Genomic DNA, 23,286 nt, shown 5'->3' with positions numbered 1-23,286 from the left:
CGTTCCGTTTCTATAGGAATCTCCGCAGCGGAGGCCGAAGGGTCTGTTGGGAAATGTAGGCTCGAGGCTATGAAAGGGGTGGAGGATGTGTGTGAGCACGAAGATAACGAAATGAAGTTCCTTTGTAAAAATGTATTTTGCTTGTATGCTTCGACTTGGGAGATGTTGCCCTTCCTTCCTTCCTCCCTGGAAAAGAAACTTACGGAATGCAACTTTATTATCTCCCTGCAAATAAGAGACTTTATTATCCCTTTCTACTGTGGAGGGAATGGGCAAGCTTTCCGATTTCACAGAATTCTTTTAGGTGCGCAAAAGGCATCAACCACGGAAGTCTCCGCACTTACCATTTTTTTCATACCTCAGTGAAAGCAGGCTGTCAAAAAGCAGGCCTACTGATCCTTTTTGGGTTTTTTTTGGTCTTTTGTTCATTTTTCTGAAGCAAAATGAAAAGAGAGGTTTTGTGTAAAAAGAGCAGGGGTCTCCAACCTTGGCTACTCTAAGACTTGTGGACTTCAACTCCCAGAATTCCTCAGCCAGCTTTGCTGGCTGAGGGATTCTAGGAGTTGAAGTCCACAAGTCTTACAGTTGCCAAGGTTGGAGACCCCTGAAAAAGAGCCATAACGTCTATGGTAGTCCTCGACTTACAACCATTCATTTGGTGACCATTTGAAGTTACAATGGCACTGAAAAAAAATGACTTTATCATGGGTTTTCACTTACTGCCATGACAGCATCCCCATATTCACATGACTTAAGATTCAGGCACTTGGCAACTGAGGTGTATTTATGACAGTTAAACACTGTCCTGGGGTCATGTCATCACAATTTGTAATCTTCCAACAAGCAAAGTCAATGGGAGAAGCCAAATTCCCTTAATGACCGCAAGATTTACTTAACTGCAGTGAGTTGCTTAACAACTGTGATGGGAAAGTTCATAAAATGAGGCAAAACTCACTTAACAACTGTCTTCCTTAGCAATGAAAATTTTGGGCTCAATTGTGGTTGTTAAAAGCGTTTTAACTTGGAGGAAGCAATGAGAGGAGGGGGGGAAAAAGAGAAAAATTGTTTAAGATTAGAGATTAGGGCGAATGGAAAGATTAGTTATATAACAAATAAGGAAAAGAAAATTAAAATTAGAGAGAAAGCATATCATGGCAAAAAGTGAAATATATAAAATTATGTTAGGAGATAACTAAAAGTTGTACAAATTTATGACTCGGCCAATACTCTGTTCCCCAAAAATGTATTGTTTGTTCATTTGTGTATGCTTGTTAAAAAATAAAAAACTTTTATAAAAAAAATTGTGGTCATTAAGTCAAGGATTACATATTGATTTGAAACCAGAAATATTTTTTGCTGGGCATTTTACCGGATGAATGTAAGGGGAATGCATATCTGATTTTACATTGACAGGAGCTAGAATTGTATTTGCACAACAGTGAAAAAGTGAGGAGATCCCTACAGACGAAAATGTGATTAAAAAAATACTAGAATGTGCAGAAATGGACAGGCTAACACTTACAATTAAGGAAAAGGAAGAAACTGAATACTTTTTGACCTGGGATTTATTTTATCAATGGTTAGCTGATAAAAACAGGAGTTAGAAACAGGAAATGTAAGGAAAGAATCAATGATATAAGGGAGGTATGTTAAAATGGTTAAGTAATTATTATTATTGAATCAATACTAATGTAATGAACACTATTGTAAATATTCTGATTACTATCTCCTAAAACTATTTGTACCCAGACAACACAGTTTAATTGAAAATGGAATTTTTATACGTTATAAAATAAAAAACTTGATGGGGTGGAAAAAGTCAAGGACTACTTGTACTTAAATATATTAGAAAAGGTTATCCTAAAACCTAAAAATTGTAGCCTTTTTCAATTTAATTCCCAACTTAAATAAGGTAAGGATAATAATTTAATGAATTTTAATGTTCTTATATATTTGGGCTAACCAATCGGCTAGTTTACACTGCTTGTTCTGTTTTATGCATAGCCAAAAAAGTAAAGTAAAATTGATATAAGTGGTCAAAACAAGCAATTTTAAGATTAAAAATTATACATACTGTTCCAATTTTTATTTAATCACCAAATTACACACGTTCACATTTTCTTCATGGCAAGTAGCTTATCTTACATGTTTCTGTAACGTATCTCTCTCAGCCCAATCAATCTTATAGGGTTGTTGCTGGGGGTGAGGAGGAGGAGGGAGTTGGAGTAATAAGTGTCATATATTGTATATATTACATTTGAGTTGCTTGAAGAAAATAGAATATAAATATATAGAAAATAGAACTGTGCCTCTTATTTTGGGCGTCTTCCCAAATATATTGAGAAGTTGATTCCATAGTGCAACTACTAACACAGCTACATCTTCTTTTCTTTCAAGTTCTTATGGAAGCTTCAAAACATTTTAAGTTGCTTTCATAAATACATTGCATTTCTGTAAAGTCCTTTATCCCTGCTTCCTAATAATTTTTGACTGAATGCACAACTTTCAGAAAAACTAGGCCAAGTGGGGGGGGGGGGTGAAATAAAAGGAAGGGCTGCAGGAGAGGAATGAAATAAAACTGACCAGTCCAATCTGTTCGTTTCTACATGCCAATTCACATTAAAATAAAAATGTATCCTTCATATTTTAAGTCATAAAGGGAAAAAGCCATGAGTGGAACCTTGCTTGAATTATGGTAAGCCTGATTCAGTCACAATAACTGACTTTTCAAATAACACAATGCTTTCAAGCAAGTTTTCATTGTTAAAAATTAGCTACTTGAAAATAATGAAGCCCACATTTGAAGGGACTAGAACCTGCATAAAATGTTCTCTTTCTTTATCTTATCAAACCTGTCTCTCTCACATGCACAAACTTTTATCTGCTTGTCTTTTAGTTCACAAATATACAAAATAGCAATTATTTAATACAGAGGAAGTTCTCCAGCTTTCAAACACCAAAAGTAAAATAATTTTTTCAAATGTACAAAAATAATTTTTTATTAAAAAAACAGTATTTTTTTTTAAAAAAAGGACAATGCTACCAAATCAAATGTAAACATCTCTAAGTTCAGCTGTTGACAGAGGCAAGGAAAGATTACTCTGAAAGCAGTTTACAGTATCAGCAGGTGAGAAATCATTATGGCAAAAAAGCTGTACAAGACTCAGGAAGCCGTCATTTATCGAAGCCGGTCCCAGCGCCAGATGCTGGCATCATCACACACAGCTATAAGGATACTACTATCTCTGCTAAAGCTGGTTTGTCGAATAGCAGCAGCACACTTTGGATGAGTAAGAGTTGTGCACCTATTAAAAGAAATTAAGTATTACATTTCTTTGAAGGAAAGAAAGCATCTTGGACAATGTAAAAAACGAGCTAAATATTTTAAACTTCATTTTAAGAAGTCATCTTCCCCACAACCTCACTGAATACTATGCCCAAAGTTAAAATAAATCAAGATTTAATGAATTTGAAAAAATGGATCCTGGTTTAATAACTTCAGATTAAAGACATGGATTCATTCAAAAAGAAATATTTCTCCAGGCTAAAAAAAAGCTGATGCAAGAAAGAGGGGAAAAGTACTTCTACCATGTTGTTGATGATGCTGTAATCTAGGCTTACATTTTTGGAATTGTGATAAAAGGTATGTTCTGGTAAATGACCATGAGGGGGTTATATCAGGTAAATCTTTGCTGTCTATAAAGGTTCAGATTCTGGAAATCCTTAATTTGTTACAGGCATATTAGAAAATCATGAAGTGCTGATTTTTATCTGTCAAATACTTGTTTAGAGATTCAGACGCAGTAACCAAAATATGTTAATATACTATATGTTCCCATGCATTCATAAAGCCCCTTCACTAATTTAAGCACATATAAAAGTTGAAAAATCACGTGGATAAAATCCCATTTCCATTTTACATATGCATAAAATCCATTAAATGTGTAAAACTAATTTAAGCACATATAAAAGGTGAAAAATCATGTGGACAAAATCCCATTTCCATTTTACATATGCATAAAATCCATTACATATGCATGTGTAAAACTGTTTAGATTTAATGGTACCCTGCTTTAAGAGACGAGGTTTCCATGAGCTCATTACAACAGGGGTGTCAAACTTGATTTCATTTGAGGGACGCATCAGGGTTGTGTTTGACCTCGGGGGGGGGGGAGCTTGATGTCACTCATATTGGAGATGCCTGTGGTGGCCCGAGCGCTCTGTCAGCGAAAACGGGCTCTCGAGCTCCATATTCAGCTGCGACGGCCTCCTGAAAACCCTCTGCCAATGAAAAAGGGGCTCAGGAGGGCCATAGGTAATCCTCCATTTTTGCTGGTAGAGGCACTGCAGGCCAGTCCTTTGCTGTTTCCATTGTGCCCCGCAGGATCCAGCCCTCAGGCCTTGAGTTGACACCCCTGCATTACAACGAGGGTTTACTGTACATTCTTAATCGGAAATAAAAGGGAGATCATACATAAGTTATTAAGGGGCGCAAGTAGGTACCTATATCCCAGTTATTTTATAGTGGCAACCCCCCTCATTGTTGAACAAAAGGCATACCAATTAAAACTATCAATGTTTCCAACTCCAATTTTAAACATCACAGTTTAAGAGGTATACATGCATGTTTCACAGTGCTTACAAGAACTGGAACAGTATCGAAGATTTATATATGCTTACTTTGCTTTATGTGGATCTTCTACTTCTAAGTCCCATACGTAAAGTTTCCCAACTTGATTGCCCAATGCCAGCATCTGGAAGATACATGTACTCAATCCTGTACCACCGACACAAGGATCAAAGGATCTAAAATGTATTGTTCAATATCGCAGCCTACTACCTTGGGTTACAGAGATGTTTCTCAATTGTGACAATTTGAAGAGGTATGGACTTCAATTCCCAGAATTCCCCAGCCAGCACAGTTGGCTGGGGAATTCTGGGAGTTGAAGTCCACACCTCTTCAAGTTGTCACAATTGAGAAACTCTGCGAGATGTTGTAATTCATATTTACTTCAACAAATGTATATTCAAACCCTTCTTATTCAGGCAACTCAATAAATGCCTGGAGCTTAATTCCTGCCCCAAATAAATTGTTCAAGCTGTATACTAATGTAGTAATAGAATCCTCATGTTTGTAAGTATTTTAGAAAAATGGCTTTCTCCATGGTCCTGAACTATGGTTTAGTAATGTAGGTTTTATTTTATTTATTTATTTTATTTTATTTATTCTTCGTAACAATATATACAAGTATAACATAGAGGATTATATAATATATAAACATATATATGAGGAGAAACAAGATACTATAAACACATATATATATATAGGGGAAGAAACAATAGGACAGGAACGGTAGGCACATTTGTGCTCTTATGCATGCCCCTTAAGAGTCCTCTTAGGAAAGTGGTGAGGTCAACCGTGGATAGATTTAGAATAAAACTTTTGGGGTTATGAGAAGAAACCACAGAGTCAGGTAATGCATTCCAAGCATATATAATTCTGTTACAGAAATCATGTTTTCTGCAATCTAAACTGGAGTGGTTGACATTGAGTTTAAATCTGTTGGTAGCTCTTGTTATATTGTTATTGAAACTAAAAATGTCATTAACAGGAAGGACATTACAATGGATGTAATGTAGGTTGTTTTCAACTTGCCACCTTTTATTTAGTGATCAAAGTTATAGCAGAACTGAAAAAAGGGACTTATGACCATTTTTCACATATGCCATTTGTGGCATCTCCATAGTCATGTGATCAGAATTTGCATGTATTTATGGCAGTTGCAGTATTGTGGGGTCATGTGATCACCTTTTGCCACCTTCTGACAGTCAATGGGAAGGCCAGATTCACTTAAAACTCATATCGCTAACTTAACAACTGCAAGAAAGATTGTAAAACGGGGCAAAACTTACTTAACAACCGTCTCGCTTAGCATCAGAAGTTTTGGGCTCAACTGTGGTTGTTGAGGACTACCTGTACAAATGAAGTTTATCCTGGTGATGTCCCTTATTCTCTAGTAAGGCTATAATAAAATATTTTGTACCGCTGAACATTTTTAACAGAAGTAATTCATAAAACCCTACACATTGTGGTTTAGGTCACCCTTCCCCTGGTTCAGTGATCTCCATAAATGTAGACTACTGCCTTGAAATTGTAGCTTAACACAGCTGTAACATGCCAGATTGGGTAAGAGTCTGCAAAGTGAAGAAGCCATTATAATTAACACCACTTTTGGGATGTGAATATACAGTTAAATAACAGAGGCAGTTTGGTCTAGTGGTTCAGGCACTGGACTAGGAACAAGGAAGCTCAAGTTCTAGATCTGCCTTGGGCATGGAAACTGGCTGGGTGATTTTGGGTCCATCACTCTTTCTCGTCCTACGAATGAAGCAATTTGCAAACCACTTATAAAAAATGTTGCCAAGCTGTAGAAACTTGTCAAGGCTGATTCAAAGGCTTCAGCTATTTAAAACTAGGTCATTGTGTACTAATAAGGTCATCGCTTGCTACTGCCAAGCATGTTCTCGATTAAGAACACGTGTAAATTCCCAACTGCAGAAACCATTTACATTGTGTGTGTTCTTTTTTTAAAAAAAACAAACCTGGAAATCTCTAGCATTCTTCGTTCCAGAAAAATTCCATTCCCCAGTCATGGAAATGTACTGTACTAAGCTTTCCTTTTCCATAGTGGAAATATTTATAGTCATCCAAGAGACTGAATTCTTCACTTTAGAAATACATGGGAAACACAGGATTGGCATAACAGCAAACATTGCTGATTAGTGAGAATGAAGTCTGACCGAATTATCTGTTGTCTTTGTCCAGTTGCCTCTTGAAAAAGCTGAGAACAGAATAAGAGATGGAAGGGACCTTGAGAGGTCTTCTAGTCCAACCCCCTGCTTAGGCAGGAAACCCTACACCACTTCAGACAAATGGTTATCCAACATCTTCTTTAAAACTTCCAGTGTTGGAGCATTCACAACTTCTGGAGGCAAGATGTTCCACTGATTAATTGTTCTAACTGTCAGGTAATTTCTCCTTAGTTTTAAATTATTTCTTTGGGATATCCACTCCATTGACTTACTGTTCTCATTCCTTTGCCAATATTATTTTAAACACCTGAATTGCTTTTCCTGTTTCCCAGAAAAATCATCCAAAGAGCTCTGGTGGTGCTCTTCGGTGGTGGTTAAGAGTGCAATACTGCAGGTTACTTCTGATGACTGCAATTTGGCAGTTTGAATCTCACCAGGTTCAAGGTTGACTCAGCCTTCCATCCTTCTGAGATCGGTAAAATGAGGACCCAGATTGTTGGGGACAATAGGCTGCCTCTGTAAATCGCTTAGAGAGGGCTGTAAAGCACTGTGAAGCGGTATATAAGTCTAGTCTAAGTGCTACTGCTATTACATCAATGAGATTTAAACCCACCCCCTCCTGCAACTTGCATTTGGCCCATACCTGGCAGCATCCCCATGTTCCTTACCTGCAGCTCTTACTGCTTTCCACTTAATAACATGTGCATCTCAGGGTTATGATGGCAACTAGAATGGCCTGGATTTTCCTTTGCTATGTGAAGCAGTCACGTGATGTCCCAGTGCCAATGACCATCGTAACCTGAAGACTACCTTCAGTTTCTCATTCACCCGTATCACCGAGGCATTCAGTAATGGAAGACCACAGAGCATCATGCAATCCTGACAGACTCAAAAACCTGAAGTCTGTCATATTACAGGCGTGTTACAGTTGATTGACTCAGTCACCCACCCTGAATTTTCCTGTTCATTGTTAATTCCTACACATAGGTGGGCTGTTTAATCCCAATGAACCCTTCATACACTCAAGGTGCTTCACAGTACCTTACATTCAATTAAAACCCCAGTTTACTCCTTATACAGGTGGTCCTCGACTTACAACAGTTTGTTTAGCGACCGTTCAAAGTTACAACACTGCAGCATCTCCATGGTCACATAATCAAAATTCAGACGTCTGGCAACTGACTCGTATTTATGACGGTTGCAATGTCCCAGGGTCATGTGATCACCTTTTGTGACCTTCTGACCAGCAAAGTCAGCAATGAGGAAGCCAGATTCTCTTAACCATCGCGTTACCAACTTACCAACCGCAATGATTCACTTAACAACTGTGGCAAGAAAGGTCATAAAGTGGGGCAAAACTCACTTAACAAATGTTTCACTTATCAACAGAAATGTTGGACTCAATTGTGGTCGCAGGTTGAGGACTACCTGTATTATTCTACTGCTCAACCGTATATGGTTCTTACCTTTTGCCAGAAATCCATAGAAAACCTCATATACCAAATATCACATTGGCTATAATCAAATCGCCCTAAAATAGTCACATTAGACTCGCTGGCCTTAATTTTATCTATGTCGTCTTCCATTTTGCCAGGTTTCCAGCATACAATGGCGTTTTCACAAGACTGCAGAGAGAAATGGGGGGGGAAAAAGCAATATTAGTGACAAAAATGTTTTCCTAATCCAAACTGCAGCTAATATTAAACATTTAACATACATGAAGAACTGCGTTTTTGAAAGAAATAGCAACAGAGCATAGATCCATACTCTACAATTTATTTACCTCAGACCACGGATAGTCAACCTTTTTATACCTACCGCCCACTTTTTTATCTCTATTAGTAGTAAAATTTTCTAACCGCCCACCGGTTCCACAGTAATGCGCCATGTATTGTCGTCTGTGCATGCCTCTCGTGCATTGTGGATTGGGTTGGGGGGGGGGGCGCCGGCTACCAGCTCTGCTTGTCTGTTACAGCTGGGTGGTGTGGGGGGAGATGCATGAGCTATTCTGGGACGAGGCTCTTTTGTTTCTGGTCGCACAATAGAGCCATTTGGTTTCACTTACATAACGTGAACTAAACTTATCCGCGGGCAATACAAATAGTATATTTTCAGAAATTTAAATTGTCCCGGGGAATTTTATGAAAACCTAATGAAAATGTTTTTAAATAATGCTATGAATTTATTTTTAAACAGTCAATTAAATTAAAAAAAAAGGAAAGTGCTCCAGTATTGGACAAAACCCCTACCGCCCACCATGAAAGCTGGAACGCCCACTAGTGGGCGGTAGGGACCAGGTTGACTACCACTGCCTCCGACAGTAAACTGTTTTTAAGCTACCTTCTAGGTATCAAAACACAGATAATGGAAACCAAAAAAAAAGTAATTTTAAAATGAAAGAAATACCTTGGAAAGGATCAGATCACCCAGCCATCGCACACAGTCGACATAATTTCTATGAATGTCCCTTGTAGAGAAGTCAGGAAAATGAATCTTTTGAGAAACAAAGGGCCTGCACATAAAAGAAAGGAGACATGAAAAAAACCAGGAAAAATCGGGAGAAGGCCTGCACTGAATGCAACCATTTAAATACAATGATTGGTCTCTGATTGAAACACAATACATACAGGTAGTCCTCAACTTACAACAGTTCGTATAGCGACTGGTCGGAGTTACAATGGCACTGTAAAAAAGGGACTTTCACGGTTACGACCGTTGCAGCATCCCTGTGATCACCTGATCAAAAGTCAGATGTTGGCAACTGACTCATATTTATGATGAGTGTCCTCAGTCATGTGACTACCTTCTGATAAAGTCAATGGGGAAGCCGGATTCCCTTAGCAACTGTTTTATTAATTTCAATGATTAATTTCAATGATTAATGATCATTGAAATGATTCACTTAACAACTGTAACAAGAAAGTTTGTAAACTGGGGTAAAACTCACTTAACATTTTTGCTTAACAACAAAATGTTGGGCTCAATTGTAAGTCGAGAACAACCTGTAACGTATTTTGAGTCTAAAAACAAGGCAAACGTTAGTGCAATTCCTCTCATGTCCCAGGTTCAGTGAAGCTATTCTGGTTTCTTAAATATCTAAGAAAACTGGTATGTAATAAGAAACATATAAGTACCATGTTTTTCGGAGTATAAGACGCTCTGGACTATAAAACGCACCTACCTTTTTTGGTGAGGAAAACAAGAAAAAGAAATCTGCCTCTGCCTCCCAGCGATTTTGCCTTGTTGCAGCAAACAGCCTGCTTTACTTTCATTTTCATTTTCAGCATAGCTTGATTAGCACAAGAAAAAAAAATCTGCTCCAAGCAATTTACCTCCTTGCAGCAAGCAGTAGAGGCCATGGCAATCCCTGCAGCCTGAAACAGCTGAGAGTCGGGAGGCCGATCCAAGGGACAATCAACTTGTGCTAATTAGGCTGTGCTGAAGCTGAAATGGGCTGTTTCTTCTTGCTGCTTGCTGCAAGGAGGTAAATTGCTGGGAGGCAGAAGCCAAAGGGTGTGGGCCAGTGGGTGGGTGGGTGGGACTACATTTGGTGTATAAGACGCACCCAATTTCTCATTCCCTTTTAGGGGGGAAAAAGGTGCATCTTATACTCCGAAAAATACATTAAGTTGAATGCACTAGCAACGGAATATTTAAGTGATCCTCAGGAAGAGGTTGACTTTAAAAAACAAAAGGTAATGTAAAGTACGTGGTAGAAATAAAGATACTTGGAAATGACAAAAAGGCATGGAGAGACATAATGAATGGTATTGTAAAATACCATTAGTCTATTGTCTTTTCCCCCTTTTGTCCTCATTTTTTTCACTACTTCTTACTCCTTTTCTGTCTGCGTAACACAGCTTGCCTCCAAAGGCAACAGCATGATGTGCATGTATTTATGTATGGAATACAATTTCCTTTCACGTGTGTGAGCTAAGGAATTGATTTAAGTGTTTAAAGGTATGAAAACAAAAACAGGTAATTGGTTTTTAATGCTGATATTGATTTATAAAGCTTTACCCTTTCAGTGTTTCAGTAAAGGGCGTTTTTATAAAATTCTATAGAGCATGTCTTACATAACCAAATAAAATGAAATACAGATGCAAATGTTGGAATCCTATGCACATGATGGTAATATAGTAGTATAAATCCACAGTGTTTTCCTCCCCCACAAAAAACAACCCTGTAAGACAAAGTGGCAGTGTTTGGTCCACATACAACCAATGTATTTTTGTGACTGACAATGGATGAAAACCTGGGTGTCCCTATTCCTTACCTAGGATTGGACTCTCAGTTTTGAGATTAATCCATTTCTAAATCCAAGCACTTACCAGTTTTAGATCAGAGGATACATGATTTTGTAAGGTGACTTTTAGACTCAAAAGGGAAGTGTAACACCCGGATCAAGACAGCTTCTTACCTATTCGTTTTATTGGGGTTGTACTCATATGATTCTTTGATGGCATTCATCATTCTCTTTGAATTGATCCGCCAGAGCTTTAGAGAGTGATCCATGCCACAGGACATAATCTTCTCACCAAGCAGGTCATAATCCTGTATGCAAAACACACCAAGTCACAGCTTTTAAGTTTTGCATCCAATATTCAAAGCAAAGCAAGACAACACTCCAGAAAACACTCTCATCTCCAAATAAACCTTATCACAAAGCGTTCGTAATTGTTTAAGTTTTCTCAAGTTTATAAAGTTTAATTTCAGTACAAAAATCAAAGGCAAGGTGATTTCCAGAGTTTCTCAAACCACATAATAGTATAGCACTTACTGCACTTAAAACTTCATCTCTGTGTCCTTCGACCCCTCCAAATATCGCAACTAAAGTGTCTGTCTGAATGTTCCACAATCGGAGTGCATGATCTAGTAAAATACAAGAAACCAAATTAGATTGTGTAATCCGTATGTAACTCACCATTAACATATTCCTCATTTATAACTACATATTATAGTGAACGACATCAAAAGTTAGTTAGAGATGCCAGAGACATACAAATGCTTAATTAAAAGAAATAGGCCCAGATATCACATGAGATTTCAAGCATCTAGGCTGCCAAAGAGCTTCCATCTAACAGGCGGGGAGGGGGGGGTGTCTCTTCAGGCTTACCATAGCTTACTTCTAAAGAAAAAATCTTCAATGGTATAAATTTTCAGCGCAGCTACAAAAAGAAAGCATCTGCTATCTCTCTGAAATATAGCAAAATTTTTAATAATTCCAAGATTTACTTTGAAAAAAAAAGTATCATTTGCTGTAACCACACAAGGTTCAAGGCTATAGTTCGAGCCTATCTTATTTCACATATACATATCCCAGCATCCCTCAGCAGTGTCCTTGCTTCCTAGAAAAATATAAATAAGCAACATTTGGAGTAGCCTTGCAGAACATGTGGCCCTACTGGTGGTTTTTAAAAAGTCAATAAATTCACTGCCATCCCCAAAGATGCACCAATGAGTGGCTCTAATACCTCTAGGCCCTACTACTGCCAGCCCCAGCACTACCACCATTAGCCTACCCACCAAGCAGGTGATTTGAGTGCCAGGTACTCATTCTCCTGTGGCTCATAGTGGTTTTTCATTTATCAACGTGGCCTTTTCTCTTTTACAAGTATAGGATAGGATAGGATAGGATAGGATAGGATAGGATAGGATAGGATAGGATAGGATAGGATAGGATAGGATAGGATAGGATAGGATAGGATAGGATAGGAGTAGAGTAGAGTAGAGTAGAGTAGAGTAGAGTAGAGTAGTACAGAACAGAACAGAACAGAACATTGGCCAAGTGTGATTGGACACACAGGGAATTTGTCTTGGTGCATATGCTCTCAGTGTACATAAAAGAAAAAATACGTTCATCAAGGTACAACACTTAATGATAGTCATAGGGTACAAATTTAATACCTAATGATACAACACTTTTTCTAATAGTCTCTATCCATCATTAAAGTTTTATAACTTTTTAATATGATGCTTTGTTAATTTCACAGCCATCCTTGCTCTCCTTCTTGCTGGTACAAAAAAAAAAGGCCACTAATACAGTATATTACTCCTAAAAACTATTAAAAGGAATTTATTCTCCTACCTTTGCTAACAGACAAAAGAAGATTCGGATCCCTCGGGTGAAATTTCAACTCATTTATTGCATTTCCGTGGCCCACATAGTGCTGCAATCAAATCCAGAGATTAGTTTCCTTGTGGCAACACACAACCCTGTCTTATCCCATCCCAGAGTTCTGATGCAACTAGTCCAAGTACAGATAATCCTTCATTTGTGACTGTTCAAAGTTATGGCAGTTTCCCTGGGGATGCTTACAACCTGGCTCTGAAGTTCCAATGGCCAGCCCACCCAGTCACATGACCACATTCAGCCCACCCAGTCACATGACAACATTGGACACTCAGCAATAGGCCTGAATATACAGTTGTAATACAGTTGTAATACAGTTGCATCCCGGTCACATGACCACATCTTACTAACATTTTGCCGAGAACCAGTTTTCAGCAAAAATAACTCATATTAAACCATTGGTTCGCTTAATGTTTGTGGCAGTCACTTTATCAGCACCTCAAAAAAGGTATAATATAGTATCAATCATGGGGGTGACTATCACGAATTATGACTGTGACGCAGGGGTGAAATGTAAAATTTGTTACTACTGGTTCTGTGGGCGTGGCTTGGTGGGGGGAATGTGACTGGGTGGGCATGGTCAACTTTTTTTTTTTTACTTTTAAAAGCATTTTTTCTACAACCTGTTCAGCTGAAGAAGTTGTAGAAAAAATGCTTTTAAAAGCTTCTGATGATCAGGCAACTCAGCTGGGATAGCTAGAGGAGCCTTTTAAAAGCATTTTTTCTATAACCTCTTCGGCCGAAGAGGTTGTAGAAAAAATGCTTTTAAAGGGTTCTGATGATCCCAGCTGAGCCACGCGATCATCAGAGCCTTTTTTTTTTACTTTTAAAAGCATTTTTTCGGCCGAAGAAAAAATGCTTTTAAAAGTAAAAAAAAGAAAAGCCTCTGATGATCGCACAGTTCAGCTGGGCATTGTGGGGGAGGGGGGGTGGGCAGGGATTTTTGCTACCGGTTCTCCGAACCACCCGCTGCCATCGCTACCAGATCAGGCGATCCGGTCCAAACCAGGAGCATTTCACCCCTGCTGTGACATCTTCATTATGGTTGTAACTCAAGGATTATCTGTAATTAATCTTGAAGGGTTTAAGGCAGGATTATTTCACAGATTTTCCTGGAGAGGCTGAACTTCAGCCTCTTTGCATGGTAAAGCCTGACCTCTCTGGTCCCCACCTCACCCTACATATTTTCTACTAAGAGGCCAGAGACAATATTTGAACCTCATTATTTATCTCTGGGATCAACTCACCTTTATACACTGCATCGTAATGGGGTTAATTATTCGAATAATGCCTCGGGAGCCAGCCACTGCCAGAAGAGGATGGCTTGTATTGCTGTCGTAAGTCCACGCACAAGTATAAAAGTTTTCATCTGCCTGAAGAATGTAGTTAAGTGCAATACACACAACGGCGGACTTTCCACTGACAGGGATAAAAAAAAAGGCTTGCACAATTAAAGACACTCATTTGGGAAAAGTGGCAGCTTAAAAAGTATGTTTACCCCTTCGGTCGTTTGCCCAAATGATTTGCCATTTGACATAAAAATCAATTACGAGCCAAGGGACGATTAGGTTCAATATGTGCAGCAGCCATTAAAATATTAACAGCCCACAGCTCTGCAGCAGCTTTCTCTGGCTTAGTTCTCTCCAGATGTTTCTGGAGAACAATTCCCATAAATTCCCTGCATAGTTACTGATTCGATGCAAGGACACCAGATGGAGAAGGCTATTCCAGGGAGCTAAAAGAGGAGGCAGAGGAGTTCATATAAGGTCAAGGGAATGGATAAAATCTGGAGGCAGCAGAGGCTGGAAAATGAGTGAAAGGATTGCTAGAAATTGCAAAACAGCTATTAAACTGTTCCCTGGGTGTCATTTCAATCCTTCTGAAACCCGTTTCTCTAAATTGCAATCCTGATCCTGTTCTTAACTATCGCTCCTACTAGCCGTGCTTATATTCTCAGGACTCTGAAATACAGAGGGGTTTATCGCATACTCTAATCTACCATATTAGCTTTTATGCCAGCATTTCCCAATTTGACATGCGGGACTTAAGCTCCCACGATTACACTGGGCACAGCAGCTCCAAACAGAATAGCAGAGTTGGAAGAGACTCTGTCTTCCAGGCCAATCCCCTGCTCAAGCAGGAGCCCCTATACCATTTCAGTCAGGTTCCTGACTCAAAGTCCTTTTTCCTTTTTTAAAAAAAAAAACAGCACTAAGATAAATGCCCCCCCCAAAATACAGAGGAGATAAAACAAAAAGAACTTTAAGGAAGAAATGACAACATAGGAAGTACTACACAAAATAGTTAGGACCATTTGTAAATCACAAATACATATCAACATTTACTTTTTCCCCCCAGCAATACTCTTAATTAGGTAGATGCTTTCCTCAAAGTAAAAGAAATATTTTGGCAAAGCATTCAAAATCCTTAAATAGCATCTTGAATATAGAATAAGTGATAGTGTATTTCTCATTGTTTATAAACCCTTATTACTACAACAGAACCTTATGAAATGACTTGTTCTTCCAGGCAGGTTCAGGAAATGTGATGTGCTCAAAACCACCCTTAAGAGACCACAGCAGAAAACTACAGCGATGCTGTCAATCCCTTTGGAACAACAACATATGCAAAGGAAACCATGTGTCATGGACAAATGAGAAAAGGGGACCAAAGGGGGAAAGAAAACAGACAATCATTATGCAGTTGGGACTAATAAGCGGTAAGATCCAAGATCCCACAGGACGCAGCATCGTTTTATTTTATTTTATTTTATTTATTTACATTTATATCCCGCCCTTCTCCGAAGACTCAGGGCGGCTTACAGTGTGTAAGGCAATAGTCTCATTCTATTTGTATATTTACAAAGTCAACTTATTGCCCCCCCCAACAATCTGGGTCCTCATTTTACCTACCTTATAAAGGATGGAAGGCTGAGTCAACCTTGGGCCGGGCTTGAACCTGCAGTAATTGCAGGCTGCTGTGTTTTAATAACAGGCTTCTTACAGCCTGAGCTACCACCCCCTTCGGAGATTTTTTTTTTTTAAATCAACAGATTTTTTTGTGATATGGACCTTGTTAAAAAGAGAAATATGATGCCTTCCTGGAAACAATTCTAGAAACGTATGTAACGAAGGATACATCAGCATCCACATAGGATTGTAATAACCGTATTTCTCCTTGGGAATGGCATTCATATAAAGTTACCTACAGATGGGCGAAACACAAGAGGTTAAAGCTAAGCCCTCCCACACCAAAGTTGAAAACTTCGAAAATTAACTTTTCTCAGCAGCAGGAAAGAAAGAAAAGGTACCCAAACAGCTTAATTTAAACAGGCCCACCATGTATTTATCCAGCCATAATCTATTTCACCTGTTGCAGATCTGCTCAGCTCTATTAGTGTAACCTTGAATATCTATGTGCGTATAGATGCATGTGTTTAACAACAGTTACAATATAAGTCTTCGGGGAGCCAAGCAAACCTATGGTCCTCCCACTGCAAAATTATATCATACAGTATAATAAAACATAGAAAATTAACTAAAACAAGACAGTTTGATCCAGATACATTTTCCGCCTTCAGTTACTTGTAAAAATTCTTTTAAAAGATGGGATACAAATAAATAACAAGTCACAATTCAATCAGCTTAGGCTTAGGCTATATTTTTAAACTCTGGTGAAATTCTCTGCTCCCCATATCCCCAGTGGAACAAGTCCACTGCTTTTCATTCAAAAGCCTATGCTTCCAAGGCACATTGCGTAGGCTGCAGTCAGAAACCACAACCAACTTTGTTCCCTGCTGTCTTAATTCATCACAAGTTCCAAGAGTCAACTCATGAATTCAAAAGCACTGTTCAGCTTTTCCGAAAACGGCATCCTATAACCTTCAAAAGTGGGACAGCAGACCCCCCTCCCGGAAGTAAAGAAGAAAAGAAGTTGTGGAGTTTGTTGTGCTCTCTGAACTTGGTTGTTTGCTTGTTTCATTACCCAACCAGGTAACAACATTACCGCCAAGTGAGTGTGGGGTTTGCTGCTAAGGTGACCTGGTTGAGTAATGAAATGCCTGCAAGCAAACAATTCAGCTCAGAGAGTACCAAGTTCCTCTCTAAACTACAGATAGTCTATTGTATTGGAAAGAAAGATGCCCAAGGTGAGTTTTAAGAAGCTACTCACTCGGTTGCTGCCAACAGTGGCAAACACCAGGGGATCACCTTCCTTGCTGTGCCAATTAAACTGCACCCCAAATAATGGTTGGCTGTGATCCTCCTAAAAAAGAAACCGCAAGTCAAATTCAAACTATAGCATTTCATCCAGCATTAAAACAAGTTCGGGAGGGACATAAATAGGCTTAACAAAATTATTGTACAGGTAGTCGAGTTAGGACCATTTTTCAGGAACCCTTCAAAATCATGAGAGTGCTGAACAAGGGGAACTTACAACCAGTCCTCGGAGTTCTGGCCGTCGCACAGTCACGATCCAGGCGCTTGGATGCTGGCTTGCAATTATGTGACTGCAGTAAGCTGCGGTTTGTGACAGCATCCTGGAGTCGTGACATTCAGTAAGGGAAGCTAGATTTGCTGAACAAGCACCTGATTCACTTAATTGCAGTGATCTGCTTAACAGCCCTAACAAGAAAGGTCATACAATTGGGTGCAACTCACTTAACAACCACCTTGTTTAGCAACAAAAATGCTGGTTTCAATTGCGGTCATAAGTCAAGGACAACCAGCATTTGGATGAAAGACAACTACGGGGATACCAAGGCAGCAGCCTTTTTTGGGACAAAGAAAAGCATCCCGAAGAACAGCAGTGGTGAGCCAATTGCAAACTCTATAGATTATGTTCCTGAAATGCCGGAGAGACAAGGACATCTTTAGGGCATTTTAATATTATATAAAACTCTTGAGGCAACATTTGAGGAACAGGAAGGAAAGGATAAGAAAAAAAAGAGGCTAAAATGATGAGAGTAGAGGCTGAATTCAATAACTGAATCTAGAAACTACTTCAGAATCTGTTTTGATTAAATATCTTTTATCCAAAATAAAGCTTCTGTATTGTGCATGAAGGTTATGCTTCTACAGTCCTCTCTAAAAATGTCATGAAGGAAACTCAAGTTATAATGTTCAGTTGCTGTTCTTAGCCATTCCCCAAAAAAGAAAGTGCACCCTTCAATTTCCTGTCAACAGCTAAAATACAATTTCCTGTTGTTCCAGTTATATCTAGGTATACCTCCCATAACAATAAAGTGCAACTGAACTTGTAACAGATATTTTTTTTAAAAAACTATGAAGAGATGGATTTTCTGAAAATGTAACAATAATGTGATATAACTTAACTTTAGTACTTGGAGGATATATCTTGAACAATCTTATTATCTCACAAAGAGAATGCACTATGAGCACTTTATTTTTTTAACAATTTTCCTAATTTTGGGAGGGAGAAGCTTTCTACCAAGTTGGATCAGTATCCATTTTAAGGAGGTACGGGGGAATCGAAGCCGTTTTGTGGTGATAAGGCTGACCCTCTGTAGCAGGAGTCTCCAACCTTGGCAACTTTAAGCCTGGAGGACTTCAACTGCAAAGCTGTCTGGGGAATTCTGGGTGTTGAAGTCCTCCAGGCTTAAAGTTGCCAAGGTTGGAGACCCCTGCTCTGGAGAGACCTTCATTTGTTTCCAAGATTGCCTTTCATCCAGAAAAGAGCTGAATATGGAGCTTTCCAAGAGAGTTTTGGCAAGATCTGATGCTGTACATTATGTTTGAGCTTTTACCTGTCTTAGGATTTTTGTGTTTATTGTGTTTTTGTACCTTGATAACCATCAAAATATGTTGTGACATACAAATTTGATTAAAAAAAGATAAATAGTATTTAATCAGGCAGCAGCAAACTCATGAAATACTTAAGCCTGCAAATACCTTGAGGCTGTTCACACATTTAAATGAATATTTGCATTTCTTTGATTTCCATTTTCCTTTCCCCCAACTTTTTCTTCCTGGAGCATTCGGAGTGTTCGTAGGAGTGTCAGGGCGTTCAGTATTAGTACCACTCTCTATACTAACAGCGTCATCCTGGAAACAAAAAACAAGATAGATTTCATTACAAACCAAAACCAGCAACAGCAATGCCTGAAATGCAGACATTTTCCAGAATGATTGGAAAAACACAAGTTTCTGAATAGATTAGCTAAGAGTATTCTACAAACACTAGATACTCGGCCTCTTATAATCCTGCTTCATAATACTGGCACTTACAAACAAACAACTGAAAATAATAATGCACCCAGTAGGGACCAGCATGTCTGCAAATAGCCATTTTTGTTTCATTTTATAAAACGTTCAGTATGGAATGCTGCAAGTTTAAGCAATAGCCTCCAGCATTTTTTTCCAGACTCTGGGCACCAAGCTTTGCTTTAAAATTAAAATCAATAGATGGCTTTGCTAGGAAATATGCATCGAGAAAGAAAAACTAGGCAAAAGCATCCTTTAGGAGAAAATATGTGAGAGAGATTAGTTAAGATGATAAAGTGCTCTTTTTAATTAGCGATGCCCTCCTGGTGTGCAGTGCTTTTCAAACTCAAATTTGAGATGTGGGACTTCAATTCCCAGAATTCCCCAGCCAACATGAAGGCTAGGGAATACTGGGAGTTAAACTTTACACATCTTAAATTTGCCAAGTTTGAAAAACACTGATGGTAAATCATGTTTGTTCATGAAATGAACACCCCTTTGGAAGAACATCTCACACTGTATTCTTAAAATTCTCAGTTGTGTCAACCAATTCCAAAAAACTTAGGAATCCTTCTGGAAAGGGGAAGAAGACACTTTACAGGGGGAAAAATCTACAATCTTGGGTAACACCGTAAAAGAAAAACTTCTTCCTGAATCCTTCTCAATATTGGCCAATAAAATGGTTTGACTGGGTTGCTAAATTCTCACTAAGATAGAAACCCTGTCTGGCCAGCGTTACTTCTGAATTCAAGAATGACCATTTTATGCTTGAATATTCTGAAAATAGAATAGAGACAAATTAAGAAGCTTATCTATGACATGTTTATTTTCTATTTCAGTAAGTTTATTTTAACATAGGCTTATTACCTATGAAAATAAAATCTATTACCAGGGAATGCCAATTGTCCCCAGGTGATAATTTAAGGGAGGATTATATTTCAACATACCTACCTGCACAGCCATTCCCTTTTCAAACTGGTGCTTCCAGACCCATCATCCCCAATCAACACATGCAAACAATGATAGGAATTGCAACTCCGCCTTTAACATCCACAGTCAAAATACATATAGTCCTCAACTTACAATCACAACTGAGCCCAAAATTTGTGTTGTTAAGTGAGAAATTTAAATGAGTTTTGCCCCATTTTATGACTTTTTCTGCCACATTTGTTAAGTGAATCATTGCAGTTGTTGAATTAGTAACCCAGTTGTTAAGTGAATCTGGCTTCCCCATTGGCTCTGCTTGTCAAAAGGTTGCAAAAAGTGATCACATGATCCCAGAACACTGAAACCATCATAAATATGAATCAGATGCTGAGCTTCTGAGTTTTGATCACATGACCATGGGGATGCTGCAAAGGTGAGGTCATGTCACTTTTTTCAGAGCCATTGTAACTTTGAGCAGTCACTAAATGATTTGCTGTAAATCGAGGACTATCTGTGTTTCAGCTGAGAGTAATGGGTGTCAGTTTTGGAAGGATTTTTTTTTTTGCTTCTTAACTGCCACATATTTTAGCTGGGAAAGTTGGGAGGGGGTTGTTGTTGGAGCGGTAGAAAGTTAGTCATAACAACATTCCGTATTCAAGGACATCCTGCATCTGATGGAGACCGCCTGAAGATTGTATCAAATTGAGTGTGAAGATTGGACAATATGATGAACTTGTGGGTGTGGGGCAGGACTGTGAACTGTCAACTGGGTGTGAAAAACCTGGAAGCTTTCAGTTTCGGGTTTTCCCAGCTGTGCCAACATGACATCTCTAATAAATTGGAACTTTGAGGAACCTCAAGCCTCAGAGCTTTATTTTGTTGGGGGTGTTCCTTGGAACCGACAATGGGATTACAGTTGCACTTTCACTCTCCAACCCCATCATCCCCAGATAACATAAAAAGCCTGGGAATGATGGGATTAGAGTTCCACCTTCTCTTTCCAGCCCTATCATTCCCAGCCAACATAACAAGGCTGGGAATGATGGGATTACAGTTGCACCTTCACTCTCCAACCCCATCATCCCCAGATAATATAACAAAGCTGGGAATGATGGGATTACAGTTCCACCTTCTCTTTCCAGCCATATCATTCCCAGCCAACATAACAAGGCTGAGAATGATGGGATTACAGTTCCCCCTTCACTCTCCAACCCCATCATCCCCAGATAACATAAAAAGGCTGGGAATGATGGGATTACAGTTCCACCTTCTCTTTCCAGCCCTATCACCCGCACAATCCCATCACAAAGCTGGGAATAATGAAGTTGGAAGCCCCTTTTTCGCTCTCCTGGCCTACCATCCCCATGTCTGGGCCCGGGGTGGAGGGGGGGGAGATGATGGGGGTTGGCAGCCCCATCTCTCTGAAGGTCAATCCCCAGCTAGAAGGGCTGTCCCCAGCCCCCCCTCCTCTCATGGTTGCTAGGAGACGGGCTAGGCCCGGGCCCCGACCACCTTGGACCTTCCCCAAGGAGGCCGGGAAGGCTTTGAAAAGCCCCTCAACCGCCTTCTCGCCGGGGGCCGCTCACATTTTCGTCTCCCGAGAGGTCGCCGGGGTTGCTGTTCTCGTCGCTGCTGAGCTTCTGCTTCTTGGTCGGCATCTCCGTTCCCGCCGCTGCCGTCGTCGTCGCCGCCGCCGCCGCCGCTTCAGGTGCCTCGTTTCTCCCGCCGGCTCCACGCCTCCTCTCAGACATCTTCCCCGCCTCTCGCGCCCGGCCGTAAAGCGCGGACGAGGACCCGCGCCGAGGCAGAAGAGGCCTGCCGGGCGCACCGTAGAGTAGGTTCTTCCGCCGTAAAGCGCAAACGGCTTCCCCGCCCCGCTCTTCTGCTGTCGCAAAGCCTTCCCCCGCCCCCACCCACCTACCCACCCAAAAAAATAGAAGCCACACCGTCGGAAAATGTCCGAGGCGGCCCCGTGCGCATGTGCAGCTGGCGCGAGCCGGCCGGCCGCTAAGCGCCTCTTGCCCGCGTTCCCGTTTGTTTCTTCTTTCCCATTCACTTTTATTTTGGGGCTCATAAAGAACAAACCCTGTATTTGTCAGTTTTAGGAACTGGTTTTTGGAAGGAATTTAAAACAAACATGCAAACCATAGAATAGAATAGAATAGAATAGAATAGAATAGAATAGAATAGAATAGAATAGAATAGAATAGAATAGAATAATATATTCTATATATTTAATATATAATATATATCCAATATAGCTAATGCATATTCTTTATTTATATATATATATATATATTTTTTTTCTTCATGATATGTTTTTTTACTTATGACAATGTTTATGTATACTGTTATGACAAAATTAAATAAAAAAAAGAATAGAATAGAATAGAATAGAATAACACTACCAACAATGCGGCTACCCTTCAAAAAGACCTTGACTTTTTGTCGGAATGGTCAAAAATTTGGCAATTCCAAATCTCAACCAACAAATGCTCTGTCTTATACATTGGAAAAAAGAATCAGAACACTAAATAGAAGCTTGATGGACATTACCTTGTAGATGACCCTCACTCCGTCAAAGACCTTGGAGTTTTCATATCAAATGATCTAAGTGCCAAAGCCCACTGCAACTACATCGCCAAAAAGGCTTTAAGAGTTGTAAACCTAATCCTGCGTAGCTTCTTCTCCAGAAAGATTACACTACTAACCAGAGCATACAATACAGCTCGCCTGTCTGGAACCCATACCTCATTTCGGACATTAATACAATTGAGCGTGTCCAGAAATATTTTACAAGAAGAGTTCTCCATTCCTCTGATCACAACAAAATACCTTATGCCACCAGACTTGAAATCCTGGGTTTAGAAAATTTAGAACTCCGCCGCCTTTGGCATGACCTGAGTATAACTCATAAAATCATCTGCTACAATGTCCTTCCTGTCGAAGACTACTTCAGCTTCAACCACAACAATATACGAGCAAACAATAGATTTAAACTTAAAGTGAACCGCTCCAATCTTGATTGTAGAAAATATGACTTCAGTCACAGAGTTGTTAATGCCTGGAATGCACTACCTGACTCAGTTGTCTCTTCCCAAAATCCCCAAAGCTTTAACCAAAGACTATCTACTATTGACCTCACCCCATTCCTAAGAGGTCTGAAAGGGGCGTGCATAAGAGCACCAGCGT

The 23,286-nt window shown here is 39.5% G+C and overlaps 1 protein-coding gene across 2 annotated transcripts; it reads right to left on the bottom strand.

Annotated features, from left to right (window-relative positions):
• Window positions 1-1,861: 1,861 nt before the first annotated feature.
• EED (embryonic ectoderm development) lies at window positions 1,862-21,957 on the bottom strand. Of its 2 annotated transcripts, XM_058185875.1 has the most exons (12): window positions 21,681-21,957; window positions 18,856-19,008; window positions 17,117-17,209; window positions 16,085-16,150; window positions 14,194-14,319; window positions 12,902-12,983; window positions 11,594-11,685; window positions 11,234-11,367; window positions 9,220-9,325; window positions 8,280-8,438; window positions 4,681-4,754; window positions 1,862-3,305 (listed from the first exon to the last, which is right to left on the bottom strand). In XM_058185875.1, the coding sequence occupies exons 1-12, from the start codon at window positions 21,843-21,845 to the stop codon at window positions 3,179-3,181; spliced, it is 1,377 nt and encodes a 458-aa protein (XP_058041858.1). In that variant the 5' UTR covers window positions 21,846-21,957; the 3' UTR covers window positions 1,862-3,178. The 2 variants fall into 2 exon arrangements, with proteins under 2 accessions (XP_058041858.1, XP_058041859.1); XM_058185876.1 differs by lacking the exons at window positions 1,862-3,305; window positions 4,681-4,754 and adding an exon at window positions 5,914-5,974.
• Between the last annotated feature and the right edge of the window lie 1,329 nt (window positions 21,958-23,286).

The sequence above is a fragment of the Ahaetulla prasina genome, chromosome 5 (genome assembly GCF_028640845.1).
Source record: "Ahaetulla prasina isolate Xishuangbanna chromosome 5, ASM2864084v1, whole genome shotgun sequence".
NCBI lineage: Eukaryota > Metazoa > Chordata > Lepidosauria > Squamata > Colubridae > Ahaetulla > Ahaetulla prasina.
Note: the sequence above shows the minus strand (reverse complement) of the source record. Positions and strands in the feature narration are given on the sequence as shown.